General features: G+C 42.0%; 1 protein-coding gene across 3 annotated transcripts in view; it reads left to right on the forward strand.

Annotated features, from left to right (window-relative positions):
* Positions 1-20,471, forward strand: part of CRIM1 (cysteine rich transmembrane BMP regulator 1) — a 327,869-nt gene that overhangs the window by 147,392 nt on the left and 160,006 nt on the right. For 2 of the 3 annotated variants that reach the window (XM_075924932.2, XM_075924933.2), the window contains one exon: positions 3,686-3,806. The exons of the other annotated variant lie outside the window; for it this stretch is intronic. In XM_075924932.2, coding sequence (XP_075781047.1) covers positions 3,686-3,806 — 121 coding nt within the window. The remainder of the gene's footprint in view (positions 1-3,685; positions 3,807-20,471) is intronic. 3 annotated transcript variants of the gene reach the window in all.

Here is a 20,471-nt window from a genome sequence, read left to right on the forward strand (position 1 = left end):
GAGAGGGTGTGGGGTGGGAGTACGAGACACATTTTGGGAGCAGAAGCAGCTTGGGGGAGTAACACAGAAAAGGTGAGAGGGTGAGAATGCAGCCAAGTAGCTGCACATCAAAACCCTTGTGGTTGGTTTGTGCAAACGGGCTGAAATTCTCATTCACACACAATGATAAGGTGCAAAGAGGACCATGCTGTGATGTGAAGGAAGGAAGACAAAAGGGTGGGGAGTAAAGGATAGTGCAGCTTCTGCAAAGGAAACTTGTAACCCCCCCCCCCACACACACACACATCTTCCCTCTGTTCCAGCCTCGCTTCCCTCAGCCCCGTGATCAAGGGGATACTTCTTGCATCTCCCCATCCCCCTGCAGTGCAGCCCCTGCCCCCTCCCATCCTTCCCCTGCATCTTCCTTTACCTCCCCTGTCTTACCCCCATATCTCTGTTCCCCTCAGTGCACTAACCAGCAAGGCAACAGTGCTGGGACTTGCAGCCCCTGGGAGCAGTGCTGGGGTGAGAAGGGGTTGGGGGGGTAGGGCAGGACAGAGTCACTTCCCTACCTCATCCAGCCTTCCCTGCCTCATGGCTCTGGGCACAGCGAGGTGCTGGGGAAGGGGCAGTCTGCCCCTCTACACCTTGGTGGGAGCAGCACCGTGCAGCCCAGGCCCCGACGCCCCATGTGTGATGGATCACCCAGCCCTGATCTGCAGAGCAGACCCAGTCCCACTCCCTTCTGAAGCAGGAGGCAGAGCCGGTTGAATGGGAGTGGGGGTGTTAACCTCTTAGCCCCCCAGAGCTGCATGCTCAGGCTGGGCTGGGGCAGCCCCAGGGACACATTCGTGCATCTCTCCAACCTTCCATCTCAGCAGGAAGTTGTAGCTGGTGCTCCAGCCTGCAGCTGTGTGGCTGAGGCTTGAGCCGCAGCACGGCCTCCCTGCTGTGCGGGGGGAGTGGTGTGGCTGAGCTCCCGCCTAGTCTTCAACAGAAAATTGGCTCCTATGTCTCTTATGGCACGCATGCTGCAGGTTGCTGACCCCTGTCATATAGTATTTTCCTCTATCAACAAGCATGGCATCTATTTAGCTCACCTTTTGCATCAAGCAAGTGTTGTTCAATCCATGAACTGATCTTGACAAAATACTGAACTCATTGGTTGACAATTGTGGTAATGTATATTTAGAAGGATAAATGGAACTGAGTGTCATCGCCATACTGTTGGCATTTGCTCCTATTATGTGTTACCTCCTAGTGGTTGTCTGGGAATATTAGTACCAAAGAGGGTTGATACTGGAGAAACTCCGTAGATACCGAGATGGTGGAAGTGCAGTTTCCCTTCATTATCACTGGATGAGTCTCTCCAGAAAAGATTCAGGACATTTGAATTTATTCCATTGGACTCCTACTATCTCTCTCAGCTTTGACATTTTCAAATACTGTAGAGGTCCCGGTGTATAAAACATTTTTCTGTCCCCTTATAGCTGTACTAGTGGAATGTATGGAGATGCATCTATTTGCTGTAACCATTGAAAAACATGAAAACAGTCTGTCAAAAGGAATTATCATAACTGCTGGATGAAATCATTGTTTTGTGAGATCCCTGTTGTCCTTCTCCATGATTACGATTGGATATGAGGAGATTGCCTTGCATAACCCTTTTTTCCTTTTTGAGGTGGAAGCCTCTTGGAATAGCTCAGTGTCTGCTGGACTTTGGGAAATGGCATAACTAGTGAAATACTGAAGTCAGGGTAGTGAAATATGGCTGTTGAAGATCTAGATGTTCAATATCATTGTTTAGAATAACAGAAACAGAAACCCAGTGCCATGTTACATTAGTGATTATGGGACAGAATGGTTAAATTTACTCTTCTTATATATAGTGGAAAATCAACCCTTCAGTATTATAGTGAAGGAAATCAATATATGATTCATTAAAATACCTAATTTGTGAGCGGTAACTGCTTTTTAAAAAATATTCTTGATGTAAACGTTGTAAAAAATCTGATGGGTATCTTACTGTCTGCATTTGCAAAGTGATATGCAAACTTTGATGTGGATTGTAGTTTTAAAAGTTCATCCTGTAATGCTGTAAATAAGTGGAGATTAGTAAATGGAATTTTTTTAAATTTCAGATTTGATCATATTTTAAAGATTTCCATATAATGTGTAACTATACTGTGTTGCAAATTGTGCACTTATCAATAAAATTCTGCTGGTATGTAGCTGGCTGCTGTGCTGGTTATTTATAGTGGCTTAAAGCTTTCATTTCTATTTGTTGCCCACAAAAATGAGAAATACGTTCTGAATGTCCATTACCAAGGATAGCCATGTGGATTGCGTGCAAGTTAGTGGCTAAGCACTAAACTAGAAGACAAGAATTCATGAATTTTAAACCTTGTTCTGCTGATGCTAGATGTGGCATAGGGCAAGTCACTTGCCACTTAAAAATTTAAAGTATCCATTAAACTAGATTACTACAATTTCTAGGTATCCTTTTTGAGATGCCCAGGTGGTGGTGTTTCCGAGAGGGAAAGCTCCATGAAGTCAGTTGGAGTTTTTTTGTGCTTGACATTTTGGAAAGATCATGCCTTAGGGAATACAGATACGAAGCATCCAAAATTTAGAATTTAACTTCATTGTTTATTTTCTTGTAATTGAAGAAGGCATTATGAATGAGTTCTCACACACTATTATAAGCAGTCACTTTAGGTGATGCCAAATGAGTTTTATCAAGCATTGCCTGTATTTTGTGAATTGCTAGTACTGTAAAATTCTATTCACCTTATCATACATATGAGTATTAAAAAGACAACTAAATTTCATTAGGCTTTTCATGACCACACTATTGGTAAGAAAGAGCAAATAGATTTTTGTCTAGACTGGTAAATTTCATGACAGCTTTGTAGGCTTCAATACAATTTATTTAGACATAGTATATTTAGAATCAACTAAGAAAAAAGCAGGTTTCAAATTCTTGACTATAAATTATAGGGCTAACCACATTTTCGACCTAAATTTTGCTTCCTTAGTCATTTGACACTCTGTAAAAAGAAGTCATTTATTTTTGTTTGTCGCGAGGAGTTCAGCTGCCTATTACTGCTGCTTTTCCCATCTGTCACGTTCAAACCTCTGAACACCACAGCCTGATGGAACATGCATTAAAAATACAACTGATGATGCACATCAGGTTATTCCAGGCATAAATAAAAGTGCCTCTATTCCATTTTTTTTCCACTGGTTAAATCTTTACAAAAAGAAGCTTTATTAGGTTCTTATTTTAAAACAGATTTTTTTAAATATGTTGTTTCTAAATATACTTTTATACTTAAATGTCATGCATTTGATTTTTCAGTTTTCATTATTCTAAGTATCCTACCAGACAGGTTCATGTAATGTTTACTCCCCTTTGCACGAATTTTCAGACTTGAATTCAAGAGCTATCTGGGTGACTTAAGTAATTTTTAATTGACTAATATTTGTTGGGTCAGTTCTTGACTCTGCAAATGCAACAAAAGTTAGAGTTAGTATCATTATTTTTTAGTATTATCTGGAGAACATTAATTAGTGAAGCAACTTTTCTCACCTAGATATAAGGAATGAGTAAGTTGATTCTTTCTCATGTTGTCTTTCATACAAGACTTTCTGTAACAAGAGTAAAATAATGTTTAATTTTGTCTTTTTTTTTCTCCCTCTTCAGTTTTCAGTGTGGATTGCAGCACCGTGGAATGCCCCCCGGTTCAACAAGTTGTTTGTCCACTGGATAGCTATGAAACCCAGGTCAGGTTGACAGCTGATGGCTGCTGTACTCTTCCCACGAGGTTTGTGTCTGGTTTTGATTTGATAAACATTTCTTCGATGTCTCCCTTTATTTTATAAAGTAAATAATATAGCTGGAGTTGATGAATTAAGTTAATGAGTTAAGCTGAATTTCTCTGGCAGCTCCTCGGCAGTAGGTCAGTGGGAGACTTCCCTTACTCCTCATGAAGGAGAGGAGTTCCAGAGTTGAAAGGGGCACCCTCAGCGATTTAGTGTGTCTTTACTAGACCCACTGAATGAAACTCTAGAACATCACCTCCGCAACTTCAGTCTTCCATTTAGTATAGACATGGCATTAATGTAAGGAATATACTGACTTTACTCTACTGGAGGTGATGAATGTTTAGTACAATAACCACTGTGCACATGTATTTTATGCCAGTTAGGGGAAACTATTTAAAAAGTTAAAACATCAGGTTTTTTATGAAACTGCTAACAGCCAATAAATCTGATTAGAATTTTTCTGGCAAATGGCAAATAATTTTGTGAAACTGGAAAATTCCCTAATGAGATGATGGGGAATTAGTGTGCTTGGGATGCAATATACTATATTTTTAAAATATTTCTGTTTCACAACAGTTCATACCAAAAAGTTACCTGATATTTTCCTGAGATTCTGTACCATATGTTATTGTCTGCAGCAAGTTATGTTCCATTAAAATACCATTACACATGGTAATATTTCTAGAAAATACTAGAAAAACAGAATTCCAAATGTACTCCTCAATTTTCCACCTAAAATGCCAAAAAAAGAAAACACAAAGCAGGTAATTCTCCCCCTAAGCATAGGTCCTTGTCAGTATCAAGCCATGTTCACCAAGCCCTCTCATTCTGTACTACATCGACATATGCCCGTACATCTTCTGACATAGTTAATAAAAATAAATACTTTAATTTTCAGATAGAGAGTAATTTATGAAAATTTGGTGCCAAAATTTCTCCTAACTCTTCTAACTCAGAAATTAGAAAATGCCAGAAGTAAGGTTACACTAACAAGCATAACCCTTACCCTTGGGTACAGATATTATGACCCATTATTTATTTATGCAATCATGTAGTACTCTTTCCATGGGACATGACCCTCACTCATTATGCTGTAAATGAGAAGAAGGTGCAACTTTTTTAAAGGAAACTTGTTAAAACAGAAATGATGAGGAAGGCTGCCTCTAGTACAATTACTTTAAAACAAATTTTAGGTAAACATAGTATTTTATTGCAAATGTATTCATTATACATTCATAAGCCATCTAAAATATTTACAGATAAATAATTTGATACTTGTTTTTAAAATATGTTTTTATCCTCATTCTTCTCTCGTTATTTTGCTAGCCTCAAAACAGAGGAATTAAATTTGGTTATATGAGTGTGGACTTGAATGGCGCACTCACACTGGATTTACATTGCTACGGTTGCAAAGAAATTTTGTCCCAGATTAAAAGTAGGGATGTTTAAAAGCTCCCATGTAGCCATTCACCCCACCCTCGCATGCTGCTGCCTCTGTGTGGGAGAGAAGGTGGGAGCTAGTGCTTGCAGAAAAACTTTTTTTTTTCAGGAGTTGGAGGGGAGGGGCACGGCAGGATTTGCATATAACCATTCATGTTAAGTGATGAGCCCAGGCTAATTGGTTAACCATTTAACTGTGCATCCTAACTAATCCCTAATTAAAATGTGGATCCACAGGACTCTGTTCCTCTAGGCAGTGTGGTGAGGTACATAGAGCCACTTGACTGGTATTCAGGAGATCTGAGTTCTGTTTTTGACTCGCATTGGCCTCATAGGAAAATTATTTCACTTCTGTATCTTGGCTGTACCATCTGTAAAATGGGCTAATGACATTTGACCACCTTTGAGAGCTAGTGATGAGAAATGCTGTATAAAAGGCAAGTATTACTATGCATAGATCAGGACACACCAATTCAAAGTGGCACCAGACTTTGCCAGTACAGGCAGTCCCCAGGTTACGTACAAGATAGGGACTATAGGTTTGTTCTTAAGTTGAATGTGTAAGTAAGTCGGAACTGGCTCCAGATTCAGCTGCTGCCACTGAAACTGACCAGGGGCTGACTACAGGAAGCTGGAGGCAGAATTGCTCTGCTCCCAGCTTCCTGGAATCAGCCACTGATCAGTTTCGACAGCGGCTGAATCTCGAGCTTCGGACAGAACAGCTGGGCTGCCAGGTAGGTCCCTGCAGGACCAACCCGGCAGCACCCCAGCTGCTCTACCCCAGGGTCCACAACAAAAGCCTGGTCTGCTGGGGGAGGGGGGCGCACTAGCTGCACCCCTCCTCCCAGCAGACCAGGGACAAGGGGAGCAAAGCCGCAGCGGTGGCGGGTTGCCGTGCCTCTGAGGCTTTGCTGTGGCAAAGCCTCAGAGGCGCGGGACCCCGCCGCCGCTGCGGCTTTGCTCCCGGTGCCTCTGGTCTGCTGGGGACTGCCTCCAGCAGACCAGGGACACCGGGAGCAAAGCTGCAGTGGCGGCGGAGTCCTGCGCCTCTGAGGCTTTGCCAGAGCAAAGCCTCAGAGGCGCTGGACCCCTCCGCCTCCCTGGCTTTGCTCCAGGTGTCCCTGGTCTGCTGGAGACGGTCCCCAGCAGACCAGGGGCACCCGGAGCAGCTTTTCTTGCCCCGGAGGTCGAGGTGGCGGGACCGCTGCGCTCTGGGCGGTCCCGCTGCCTGCGATCTCCAGGGCGCGAAAGCCCCGTTCGTAAGTGCGGATCCGACATAAGTCGGATCCGCGTAACTCGGGGACTGCCTGTATGCCAAATGTATCTTCACTGCTACAATGATCAACACCCCTCTCAATATACCTTTCAAGATGCAGGCACATGCCAGTCAGAGCATTTGGTGTACCTCATCCAGTGCACTAACTGCCTTAGTAACCGCTATGTGGATAAAACTAGACCAATCACTACGCTCTTGTATGAACTCACAGGGAAAATCATACAAGATTAAAAAAAAACTTATCTGTGAGTGAACACTTTGAAAAGTGACCACAGTATCTGATTTTCCAGTCTTCATCCTCAAAGAAAACCTGCATAACACTTTCAGAAGATAAGCTTGGCAGATTAAATTCGTAACTTTGCTAGACACTAGAAATCAGGGACTAAATAGAGACAATGGATGTCTAACTTATTACAGCCTTTCACTACTCACCTTCCTTCTTTTCTCCCCCATGACAGGAAGGTGTTAACTGGCCACTTCACCTTTAATGGTCTCTTGAAATGTGTGTTGACTACTTAGGCTAAATAATCTATCCCATATTGTATTTAACTATCATACTCTGAGTTACGAATGTAAAGGGGTAACTGTTTTCCCCCTAAGCATTACCCTTGTGATCACCAAAGTATTTGAACTCTCTTACTGGGTGATGCTTATTAGTAACTGGTTAACTGGCAGCTTGTCTGGGCAACCTGTGGTGTGGTGTTGCTGGCCTGCGGTGCTCCATGTGCAGAGGGGTACTCCACAGTTAACTGGCTAAATGTACTGTTTAACCAGTTAACTTTTTAAATTATAGTTTACATCCCAACTCTGAGTACATTTCTCAGACTTGAAGAAGAGCTGCGTAAGCTTCAAAGCATGTTTCATGCCATCAGAAGTTGGTAGAATAAAAGATATGGCCTCTCCCATCTTGTCTGTCAACCTGCTGAGCAGTCACTTTCAACATCCCCACCTTGGGTATTGGGGAAATGTTCAAGAACCTCGAAGGAGGAGTGTCCCAGCTGGTTCACATCTGGAATGGGGCAGGCTTTGATCCCCCTTGCAAATCATCCAAGTGCCTGGCTTGGCTACTTGAGTTGTACTGTGGTTTGTCACTTTGCCCATATGTGCTAAGTTTGCTAGACAACAAGCACCAAATAAAGTGAAACCATTTTTATGTGAACACCAAGCTGAAAATCTTATGAGTAGCATGAGCAGAGGCTGTGGACCCTGCCTGAACAGTGGAACCACAGGAGCAACATCTGAGAGTGGAAGTTCCCCCCCCCCCCCCGCATCCCCCTTCTGTTCTGCAATGTGATTTGTCCTTTTCATATTTGTTCATTTTTTTTAATTGTATCCTTTGGTATATATGGTTGTGACTACTTTCTTCCACTATTTGATCTGAGGAAGTGGGTCTGGCCCACGAAAGCTCATCATCTAATAAACCATCTTGTTAGTCTTTAAAGTGCTACATTGTCCTGCATTTTGCTTCAACTACCCCAGACTAACACGGCTACATTTCTATCACTAAGTTAGTTCAGTACTCTTAGGCCTTTTCACAAAGAATAAGACAGTTATACTGCTTGAATAATAAAACACATGTTTTTTCTTCGAGAGACATCCCTAAGGGTACTCCACAGCATGTGGGTTCTCCACAGCAGGTGTCAGTACGTCCCAATGCTTCAAACCGAATTCTTCACAGCAGAGTATAGAGAGGCCAGGTATTCATGGCAGGGGAGGTACACAGGCACTGCTTGGGACTACAGCGCATGCGTGGCCAGCCTTCCCTCAGTTCCTCCTTACTGTCCCCAGTTTAAGACGGAGCTCAGCGGTGCTCTTCACTCATTAATCCTGCAGATAAGTAGTTCAATTTTTGGTTATTTCTTCTTCAGTAACCTTATGCCTTATCCAAGTTCATCTACATAAAAAAAAAACCCCAAATAAACCAAAAAAGCCCAGCCTTTGCTTTTTCTCCAACTTAATCTCCTGCTGCTTGCATTCACCCCGCAGTGCCAGGGTCACCAGGCTTTAAACTTTGTTTAGCCTGTAATGACACCAAACCATCTCCGACAGACATGCTAAGTGCCTGAAATGCCTCAAGGAGCCCCATGTTCAACAGGACTGCCAACGCACTGCACCAAACTCAAGGCGTGAACACGCCGCCTGAAAATGATTGTTAGAAAAGGCACAACATCTCTCTTAAGATCCTGGTACGCAAGGTCCTGACAAGACAAGACCTGAAAAGTGGGGAGGAGGGGAGAATCCCCAAACAAATATGCCTTTTAATTATCTCTCCAGGGGCAGTTGCTTAAGTGTCATATAACTGAAAGATCGGTGCTGAGAGGTCACCTTACCTCAGCACTTACGATGCCCCATGCACTTCTACAGGCCATTCTGTGCATGCCTCTCACGTCTCAGCACCCATTATGGCCCTGAGTGACCAGATTGTTGAACTCTCGGCATTGATGCCTACCACCATGGCAACCAACTGTGCAACCTATTGGCACCATCCCGCCACTTAATGGTGCTGTCTCTACCTCAGTACAGCAACCCATATAGGTGCCACCGCAGCTACACCAGCTCTGGTACCATTTTTGGTACCAATGGCCTTGGTACCGACTACTCTGGCACCCAGGTATTTACACCAGGCAGATCTCGCTGTGTCATTCTTCGTTTAATTCTCCATTCTTCCTGAAACATGTCTCATCACCTACACTTTTATCCAGCAATAACGACGAAGAGGGAATATCATCCTCACTCTAGTTATCGCCCGGTACCAAAATATCTGTGCCTTTGACTCATCCCAGCTTTATTCATCCAGTGAGCATGCCCCCCTGGGATCCACACCCAAGGATGCCTATGCATAGTCGCAATATTGGAGCTCATGGATTTATGACTACAAAAAGATATATTCAAAAAAACTCATATCTAGCCCACACCCTCTCCTTCACCTCAATTTCTGTCACCACAGAGGAAGCAGTAGGAAACTGCTGATCTGCAGTCTCATGAGTGATGCCCAGATACAAATTCATCGTCCTCACCTGAGGAAGAAGCCATGCCACTGCCTCCAACCATGGCTGATGACTTGACTCCCTTTCAGGATCTCTTTAAGATAATTGCAGCTGACCTGAATAATGCTATGGAGGAGGTGCAAGAGACACAGCATGAGCTCACCAATATCCTCCAGGCCATGCCATCAGCCAAGGTTGCCTTACCCATTAATCCAGCTATCACAGAGCCTGCCAAAACTGTGTGATAGACTCCTGCCACTATCCCCCCGACCTGTAAGAGGGTGGATAGGAATACTATGTTCCTCCAAAAGGGTCTCAATTACTCTTCACACACCCCTCCTCCAAATTCTCTGGTGGTGGACACTACTCATCAGAGGAACAAGCGTCAGCCTGGATCCACCCCAGCTGATAAAGACTGCAAAAGACTGGATTTGTTTGGCAGGAAAATCTGTACCAAGTTGCACTTCAGAGTTGGTAATTATGCTGCTGCCATTAGTAAATATGATTTTAAAAACTACTCAAAGTTCAGCACCTTTATTGAGGACATACCTGAAGCCAAGAAGCAACAATTCAATGCGGTTGTTGCAGAAGGCCACACCATGTCACAAACAGCTCTACAAGCTGGTCTTCATATTGCAGATACTGCCACCAGATAAACAGCATAAAGGATTCCTGGGCGATGTGATGCTCTGCTCTCTCAGCATTCACATACTTACAACCAGAAGGAGGCAGTATAGATACCAACCATACCTAAGACCAAGGTATCCGCCTTACACCTACCAATATATGAGACAGGACCATCAACCGCAACAACAATGTGGTCAGGGCAGGCAACAGGGTAGATGCAACCAGAGCAGTGCTACCAACCAGCCGCACCAACCAAATAAGCAAATTAGAGCCATCTGTTGAGACAGAAAACAATTCTACCCAATCCAGAATTGTCAATTAATGACAGATCATTCACCTATTATCTTCTGCCCTTTTATACGAACTGACAGAACATTACATCTGATGGGTACTACAAACAATCCTTTCAGGATATTCCATTCCACCCTCCCACCTTCCTACCTTGTCTCCCTTCCGTGACCACTCTCATGAGGCATCTTACAATAGGAGGTCGAGCACCTCTTCCAGTTGGGCACTATAAAAGCGGTCCTACAGGAATATGGGAGTGGATTTTATTCACATTATTTCCTCACACAGAAAAAGACTGTAGGGTGGCATCCAATTTTGGACCTTAGAGCACTTAACAAATTCATGAAGAGGCAAAAATTCAAGATGGTAATGTTGACTACCAATTATCCCTTCTCTGGAGTCGGATGCTTGGTTTTCATGTCTCAACTTACAGGATGCCTCTTTCCATGTTACTCTTCATCCTGCTCATAGATGGTTTCTCCGTTTCATCTTAGGTATGCAACACTACCAATATACTGTCCTAACATTTGGACTCTCCATGGCACCAAGTTTTTTCCAAGATGCTGGCAGTGGTTAAAGCCAGCCTCAGGAAACAGGATATTAACATCTACCCGTATCTTGACAATTGCCTCATCAAGGCAAGAACCGAATATGACTCTCATTGCAGCATTTACCTCATCCAAGAATGCTTTCATTCTTGGGCCTATTAGTAAATGAGACAAAATCAGTGCTAACACTGACTTAATCCATACAATTAATCAGAGCACAGCTCAATTCTACTACCACCATAGCTTCTCTACTACAAAACAGGTTTCTAAAGATTCATGATCTAGTTCTAAAGCTGTGCCTAATGTCACGTGTCACTGTGCGTGACTGTCATCAACTTCTAGGTCACATGGCATCCTGCAACCCTGTTATTCCAAAAGCTCGTTTCTTCATGAGATGCCTTCAGTGTTGGCTCAGATTGGCCTACAAGCTAAATCTCCACCCTCTAACCAAAATTCTGTCTATATTCCTCCCACAGTAAAAAGTGCAATATTATGGTGGACAAAACCAGAGAATCTATGCCTACGCATTCCCTTTCAAACTCCAGAACCCACCGTGGGATGCCTCCTTATGGGGTGAGGGTGCACAAGAAAGACTTCATGACTAGGGCGTATGGAAACCAACAGCATGGACCCCACACATCAATGTCCTCAAGGTCAGAGTCATTTGGCTTGCTTGTCAAATATTTGGACACCATATATTTGGACACCATATCAGAATATATACCAACAACATCTCCTGCATGTTTTATATAAACAGGTAAGGTGGAGCCCCTTCCCGTGCCTTATGCACAGAGGCTATTTTCATGTGGAACTGATGCCTTCCCCAGGCTATCTCCATAAGTGCATGCCACCTTCCTTAAACACCATTGCCAATGTACTAAGCAGAACCCTACCCTGAGACCATGAGTGGCAGATCAATCACAGAGTCCTCACTACAATCTTCAGACATTGGGGATACTCCTGAATAGACCTCTTTCCCAAAAAGGCAAACAAAAAACGTCCCATGTACTGCTCCAGGGCCACATCAGCAAGGGCTCCCTCAAAGATGTCTTCATTCTCAAGTGGACCCATCACCTACTATATGTGCCTTCTCTTCAATTCCCCTTCTCAACAGAACAATTCTCAAAATAAAGAGGGACCGGGCAAGGATCATCCTCATAGTCCCTTGCTGGCCCCGGCAACCTTGGTTCCCTTTCCTGAACAGAATGGATCTATGTCCTCCAATCACGCTTCCATGCAGTCTAAAGATCCTTTTCTAACCAGGGCTCCAAGTTCCACACCCATGATTTCTAACACTGCACCTGAAAGCCTGGTACCTAGATGACTCTCTGAGGGTATGTCTACACTACCCCGCTAGTTCGAACTAGCGGGGTAATGTAGGCATACCGCACTTGCAAATGAAGCCCGGGATTTGAATTTCCCGGGCTTCATTTGCATAAGCGGGGAGCCGCCATTTTTAAAACCCCGCTGGTTCGAACCCCGTGCAGCGCGGCTACACGGGGCTCGAACTAGGTAGTTGGGACTAGGATTCCTATTCCGAACTACCGGTACACCTCGTTCGACTAGGAATCCTAGTCCGAACTACCTAGTTCGAGCCCCGTGTAGCCGCGCTGCACGGGGTTCGAACCAGCGGGGCTTTAAAAATGGCGGCTCCCCGCTTATGCAAATGAAGCCCGGGAAATTCAAATCCCAGGCTTCATTTGCAAGTGCGGTATGCCTACATTACCCTCCTAGTTCGAACTAGGAGGGTAGTGTAGACATACCCTGAGATAGAGCTACAGTGCTCACCATAGGTGCAAAACCTGCTACATGCTTGCTTTTTTACCTATCCTTGAAAACAGCATTCCTAGTGGTGATAACATCAGCCCATCGGGTAGGGGAAATGGCTGCTCTTATGAAAGAACCCCACATACACCATCTTTTTCAAAGATAAGGTGTTTCTGTGCACCCATCCCAAGTCCCTCCCCAAGATCCAATCGTTTTTCCACATCAACCAGACCATCCTTTTACCTGGATGTTCTTCCCCAAGCCCCATGCCAATACTTTTGAAGCTCAAATGCATACCCTGAATGTATGTAGTGCTCTTTCACACTTCTACCTCTATAGAACAAGACCTTTCGGACTGTCCCTTAAACTCTTCATTTTCATCACAGAACTCAACAAGGAAGGGCAGATATCATCCCAAGGACTGTCACACTGGATCTTAAAAACTGCATCAAAATGTGTTACAACCAAAACCAATTGCCACCACCTACTTCGATTTATGTGCACTCCACCAGGGCAGTAGCCACGTCAGTTGCTTACTTGCTCAAGATCCCTATTGAAGACATATGTGCTGCTGTTAATGGACCTCAGACCAAACGTTTGCCAGGCACTATGCACTTTTTCAGGGGCTTCTTTCCTCCACCAGAGTGGTGAAAGCTGTCCTGTCAACAGCCTGCTATCTGATCTGAAGTCCCTACTTCCATAGAATAGTGGTAGAGATGTAGCCGTGTTAGTCTGGGGTAGCTGAAGCAAAATGCAGGACAATGTAGCACTTTAAAGACTAACAAGATGGTTTATTAGATGATGAGCTTTCGTGGGCCAGACCCACTTCCTCAGATCAAAAACACTTCCATAGGACACATTACTTTTCAGTCACCTGCTGTGGAACACCCACAGTGACATCTCTCTCTCTCTCGAAGAGGAGTTTACTCACCTTTAGCAGTAACTGACTTTCTTTGAGAGAAGCATCCCTGTGGGTGCTTCATTACCCTCCCTTTCTCCCCTCTACTTTGGACTCCTTTTTGTTATTAGGCCGGGTGTCCAGATAGAAAAGGAACTGAGGGGAGGGTGGCAGCGCATGTATGGTAGTCCCAAATTGTGCCCGCACGCCTCCTCTGCCACACATGCACGGCCCCCATGCACTGCTGTGAAGAATCCAGTCTGTGGCTCTGGGACGCACCGACACCTACTGTGGAGCACCCACCTGCTGTGGAGCATCCACAGGGATGCTCATCTCAAAGAACGTCAGTTACTGCTAAAGGTGAGTAACCTTTGCTTACCTTGCATGGAAGTAAGTGGGCTACATTATAGGGATAGAATTAAGCATGTGTTTTGATTTGGTGAATTGGGGGCATGGTGAACAAACCTAGTATTTTTGTTGTTATTGATTGTTACTTTTCTTAAAAATCCTGTGTTTGGATTTTGTATATGCTTAATTCCTGTGCAAAATTGTGTGTGTGAAATTTTAGAAGCTTTAAAAAAGCTTATTTCTGAGGAATTCTCAAGAAGGAGTGGTTTAAAATATAGAATTTTACCAAGAAATGTGAAAGGTAGCTAGTGTCAAAGTCAGACAGGACTCACAGATTTATCAGACCGCTCTGTTTATTCAGCAAAGCTCTGCTAAAATGCATGGAGAAAATGTGAGTGCCATACAAGGTTCAAACCCCTTGATTTATACAGTCAAAAGAAAGCCAAAATTAACAGGATTAAAAGGGGGGCAAAACTTCACATAATTAGTGTGAGGCTACTCAAGTATTCTTCATTTCCACATCAAGCACATAGCAATCTCCTGTCCAATTGCTTGGTTATCTCAATTGTTTTCTCCCTAACACCTAATGTTCCTTTTCCTATTAACTCTGGCTAGCACTTTGTAATCTGCATTCCTACAAACAACATTAACATACTTTTCTTCTTCCTGTTCAGAGACAAACAGTATTCCTTCAACTTATTCAATTATTACAGCATAATTCATCTTTCTCTTATAGTATAATTCTTTCTACTTTCACACTAGAAAAGAAAGTGTTCATGTTCTTTAATGGGCTTGTCTTAGTGCATGACAGATTGGTATATAGACTACAGTTTACACCTCACTGGTGTAGGCTAGCCATGTAGATGAGTCCTAAATGATTACCCCATGGTTTAAATGGAACACTCAGTGCAAATAGCATAACTGGTGTGTCAGCCTTCAGACAGCCAGAAATGATAGAGCCAAAGTACTTGAACTACCCTTTTCATCTTAACTCTGAATCTTCAGCCACTAGGAAAGGACCAGGGTGCGGGGATGGGGCCATGAAAATCAAAAATTAAGAAATGAAATTAAAAGAGATTTTGGAGTACAATTATGAAGTCTTTTGGAGTTTTAAAAAAAACTCAAGCAGCTTGATTTTGATATACAAGTTGAGGAAAGGATTTTAAGATGCAGGGGAAAGGACTTTTTGTTCATTATCTCACAATATCTCATGTAAAGATTTTTGCATTACAAAATCCAGGAATGAGGAGCAGAGATTTCTCTGTGTAGGCATGCATATATATTGGTGGCAGAGGAAGATTTTTTTGCACAAGTTTGGAAATTTTTCATAAAATCATTAACAAATAAGTCAGCTGTAGTTCAGCTTTGATTGTCATGATCAGTTTCAAAGTTAACCAACTTTTTTTTGTCAATTTTAAAGAATCTGATAGTATTTAACAGATGTAGTAATTTATTTATTTGTGTCTTGAACCCGATACCATAACTCATTGGATATCATACTCCCTTTCCACCCCAAGAATGTACTGTTTTAGCAGAGATAAAGAAATGCTAAGTGACAGTAGAGCTATAACGACATTTGGAATACTGGATACGGGAAGCTGACTTCATAGACTACTGACATATTATGCAGAAGAGGAGAGGCTTCAGTTTCTCATGTGATTTTTTTTTTTTTTTAATTGGGCAGAAAAGCTTTTATGGCATGCTTTTTTTTGGGAACCAGAAACCTGTTCACTTCCCAGGAACACTGTTAGTCTATTTCAGGATAAGAGTTGGCACATATCTCAAAGCCATATATAAGAGAACCTTTTGGCATTTGTTAACTGATTTTGTGTTCCAACTAAATGAAGAGGATCTCTTTACCTTCAGTATAATACACAACTAGCAGTATAATATCTTCCTTTATTCCACCTAAAATAGCCTACAGACATGCTTCTGGGAAAAATAGCGAATGATAGACAAATGTCTGAATAAAGAGTAGGAGAATGGTTTTTAAGCCTTGTGCTTAATATCCTATTAATTTATAGTGAGAACTATGAACAGGCATAATTGTGAATTGTGTGATATGAATGAGCATTAATATTGAAAAGGGAAGGTAGCCTTGGTTTTTCCATCCTAGAATGAAATACCCGGTGTGAGTCTCTAGATACTTTATTAGCTATTTTATTTAAGCAATATGTTGAGCTCTGTGACACACACATAATACTGTTAAATTCAAATTTATTTTAAAGAAAAAAATTACAGGAAACACATTTTTATTAGCATAACTTGATTTTCTTTGGTTTGCAAGGTAAGTGACAGCAAGGATAAATTAGACATGTGGAGGTAAATTGTGGTACATGTAGTGCTTGCATGTTTATCTCCCCTATTTACTACAAATATTGTGTCCATGCTTGCTAATATTTCAGTTTTTTGTTGTTTTTTTGGTTGGTGTGATATATTTGGCTAGTGTTTCTGTGATTGCAGCAGGAGGCAAAATGGAATGTGGGGAGTTCTGGTTTCTTTCTTTGCAGTTCACAGGTTGGTGAAGTCAAAGTCACTTCATTCTTCTGCACATTTCTCTTGACATTGAGGTGAAAATTTGAGGGTAAAACAGGTCAAAATGTAAAGTGGAAGGAAAGAAATTAACAAAAGATAATATTATTAAACCCCCAAAATCATTAGTGTTCCCTGAATCTGTTTAAGGAGCTGCATTGTCACAAGCCCAATGTGGAGAATACTCTGCCTTAGATCAGTTATAGGAGTAAAGGTCAGTATCTCATGATACTTCAGGACAACAGGCAGAGATTTATATCACTGGAAATGGGATGCTTTTTCCAGTGAAAACACCTTCCTTGGAGCAATGGCGAGTACTCATATACCTGCTTTTACAATGGCTATAAATCAAAAGCCATGTAGATTGAAATTGACACATACATTTTTTAAAGCCCTTCACAGTGCAGACTCCATCTAAATTCATACCCACCTCCAAAAGTCTTGTTCTGGAATGCCTGGTTTCGAACATTACCTGTTTTTTCAGAATCCCATAATTATACATTAGGGCTTTTCTGTTCTGAGCCCCAGGGTGTGGAACTTGTTCCCTTTTGAATAGTAGCTCCGTGTCTCTCTCCATTCTTTACAAAAACTCCTAAAACATTTTCCTCTTAAAAGATGGGTTTTTTTTTTTGAATGACTATCTTTTGGGTTTATATTAAATGTTTTGAAAAGTTGAGGTGTTGGATGCCAGTGGTTGTAGTAACTGGAATTTTTTTTTTAAAGGAAAATTTGTGATTTCAAAATTTACATTTTCTATAAATTGCAATATAAAATAGATTTCAAAACAAAGTCATTGTGAAATGAAACGTCTATTCTAAAACCAGCCACACACTTTTTTCAAACTCAATATATTCCTGCAAAGTTTGTTTCAATAGAGCAAAATTTTCCAACTGAAGAGATTCGATCAGCTCTAGTTGTGTGATGTGCTCAGAGAGAGATTGTCCCATTGTTGTCATCACATGATTATCTCTTTTTATCATTTTACAGAGCTGGCACCCAGATAATAAATGCTTTATTTAAACAATTCTTTGGGTCTGTGCTTTTGAAGTCCTTTCATTTCTCTCTCATTCATCTGGTTGCTCTAGGGTACTCTCTCATACCTTTTCTTTCATACTTCACCCTTTTTTTCATTTGCTCTAGTCTTCATTCTTGCCTTAGTGTCCCTTCTCACACCTCTGGTAGCACCACACCTCCTGTTATCTTGACTCTGAGCTGTCACTGCTTTTTGAGTTTTCCGCTCATTTATCATTCCAATCCTTTCTCTCACCTAGGAGCCTGTCTCTCAAAGTGGAGTCTCTTGTTTCATGCTACCGCTCACAGTGTTAACATAGATGAATGGAAATTCATCTTCATCCTAAATCTGCGTAATATTAAGAAAAACTATTTTCCCTGTCTTTTTTTCCATTATCTGTTGGAAAGTAGAGTCACAAAGATAGTGCTAGGTCAATATCCAACTGCTTTATCTACTTAATAATAGTTCCTGCAGTGTCCGCTCACTGACAAGCATCCTGCTGATAAAGTTGCTGTAACATTGGAAGGGATATAGATAAGAAGCTAGTCAGTACATCTCACTGTATCTCAGAAAACAGTAATTTGCTTGATTTATTTTTAAAAGAACACAAGAGGAAGCAATGTCTGGGCTAAAGGAAGACTCAGAAAGAGCTAGTACACACCCTCACACTGAACCCTGACTTCTTTGAAGATACTATCTTGTTTTCCAGAATTTCTGCTGACATTTAAAAAAAAAAAACAAGCTTATAGCTCTTATGACTGAAAAGGAAACCTCTGAAAATGTGAACCAAGTGTAATGAAAGTAGATGAGAGCTTAGAGAAAGCCTGGAATTTTAGCACTGGGAGTTGTGAACTGGCCCTCTAATCCCAATGCAGAATATCTCATTTGCCCAGGGATGGGGATTTAGCTATTAACATAATTATTATCCAATGAATTTTTCATATGAGCGAGAAGAGTGTCACAGATCTGCACAACTTATTTTGAAACATATCCCATTTTTCTGCCACAGGTGAGCATGGAAATGGCCATTATTGCATCAGACCAAAGGTCCATCTAGCCCAATATTCTGTCCTCTGACAGTGACCAATGCTGGGTGCCCCAGAGGGAGTGAACAGAACAGGGTAATCGTCAAGTGAGCTGTCACTTGTCACCCATTTCCAGCTTCTGACAAACAGAAGCAAGGGACACCATTCCTACAGAATAGTGATAGAAATGTAGCCGTGTTAGTCTGGGGTAGTGTCCGTCTGCTATGTACATTGGACAAACATCTCAGACACTTCGCCAAAGGATTAATGCCCACAAAACAGATATCAGACAAGATCACAAAGAGAAAACAGTTTCTTGCCATTTTAACCAGAAAGGACACTCTCTCAATGACTTGACCACCTGCATTCTGCTACAAAGACCTTTTACATCTGCACTTGAAAGGGAATCCTCTGAACTGTCATTCATGTTAAAATTCGACACTTGCCAACAAGGACTTAACAAACATTTGAACTATCTCACCCATTACCAAGACAGTTTCCCCAATTATCACCTCTAATACCATTAACTCACAAACATCCCACTCTTCCTACCTCTAATATCATCAATTCACAGACACTTACCTTCCTTCCTTCCCCCCCCCACCCGCATCCCCCTCCTGTTCTGCAATGTGATTTGTCCTTTTCATATTTGTTCATTTTTTTAATTGTATCCTTTGGTATATATGGTTGTGACTACTTTCTTCCACTATTTGATCTGAGGAAGTGGGTCTGGCCCACGAAAGCTCATCATCTAATAAACCATCTTGTTAGTCTTTAAAGTGCTACATTGTCCTGCATTTTGCATTCCTACAGATGCTGGCTAATAGCCACTGATGGACCTATCCTCCATACATTTATTTAACTCTTTTTTTGAGCCCTATTATAGTCTTGGTCTTTACAATATCCTCTGACAAGGAGTTCCACAGGTTGACTGTGCTATGTGAAATACTTCCCTTTGTTTAGAAGCTTCAGGGAGTAGCCGAGTTAGTCTGTTATAGAAAAAAACCCAACAAATGGTCTGGTAGCACTTACAGACTAACAAAACATGTAGATGGTATCATGAGCTTTCATGGGCACAACCCGCTTCTTCAGATGACCGGAGTTATGAGTTTGGGATGTGTACACTCTAAATAAATAGGAGAGGGGAAAAGAAGGGGTGAGGGAAGAAAAAATGATGCTCTGTCTCCCACCCCTTCCCTTTTCTTCCCTCCCCCCTCCTCTTCCCTTCTCCTATTTATTTCGAGTGTACATGTCCCAAACTCATAACTCCGGTCCTCTGAAGAAGTGGGCTGTGCCCACGAAAGCTCATGATACCGTTTACATGTTTTGTTAGTCTATAAAGTGCTACCAGACCCTTTGTTTTTTTCCCTTTGTTTGTTTGTTAAACCTGCTACTTATTAATTTCATTTGGTGATCCTTCATTCTTGTATTACAGGAAGGGGTAAGTAGCTCTTCTTTACTTACTTTCTTCACACCAGTCATAGTTTTATAGCCCTCTGCCATATTTCCTTTGTACATTTATTTTCCAGGCCAAAAAGTCCCAGTCTTATTAATCTCTCCTCATATGGCAGCCATTCCATACTCCTAATAATTTTTGTTGTCCTTTTTTGAACTTTTTCCAAGGCCAAGATATCTTTTTTGAGATGAGGCGATCATGTCTACACACAGTATTGAAGATGTGGGTGTACCATTGGTTTATATAGAGGCAATAAGATGTTATCTGTCTTATTCTTTATCCCTTTTATAATGATTTCCAACATTGTTTGCTTTTTTGACTGCTGCTTGCACATTGAATGGATGTTTTCAGAGAACTGTCCACAGTGACTCCAAGATCTCTTGAGTGGCAACAGCTAATTTAGTCCCCATCATTTTATACATATAGCTGGGATTATGTTTCCAATATATGTTACTTTGCA

This window comes from Pelodiscus sinensis, chromosome 3, assembly GCF_052426305.1.
Source record: "Pelodiscus sinensis isolate ZL-2025 chromosome 3, ASM5242630v1, whole genome shotgun sequence".
In the NCBI taxonomy this organism is placed as follows: domain Eukaryota; kingdom Metazoa; phylum Chordata; order Testudines; family Trionychidae; genus Pelodiscus; species Pelodiscus sinensis.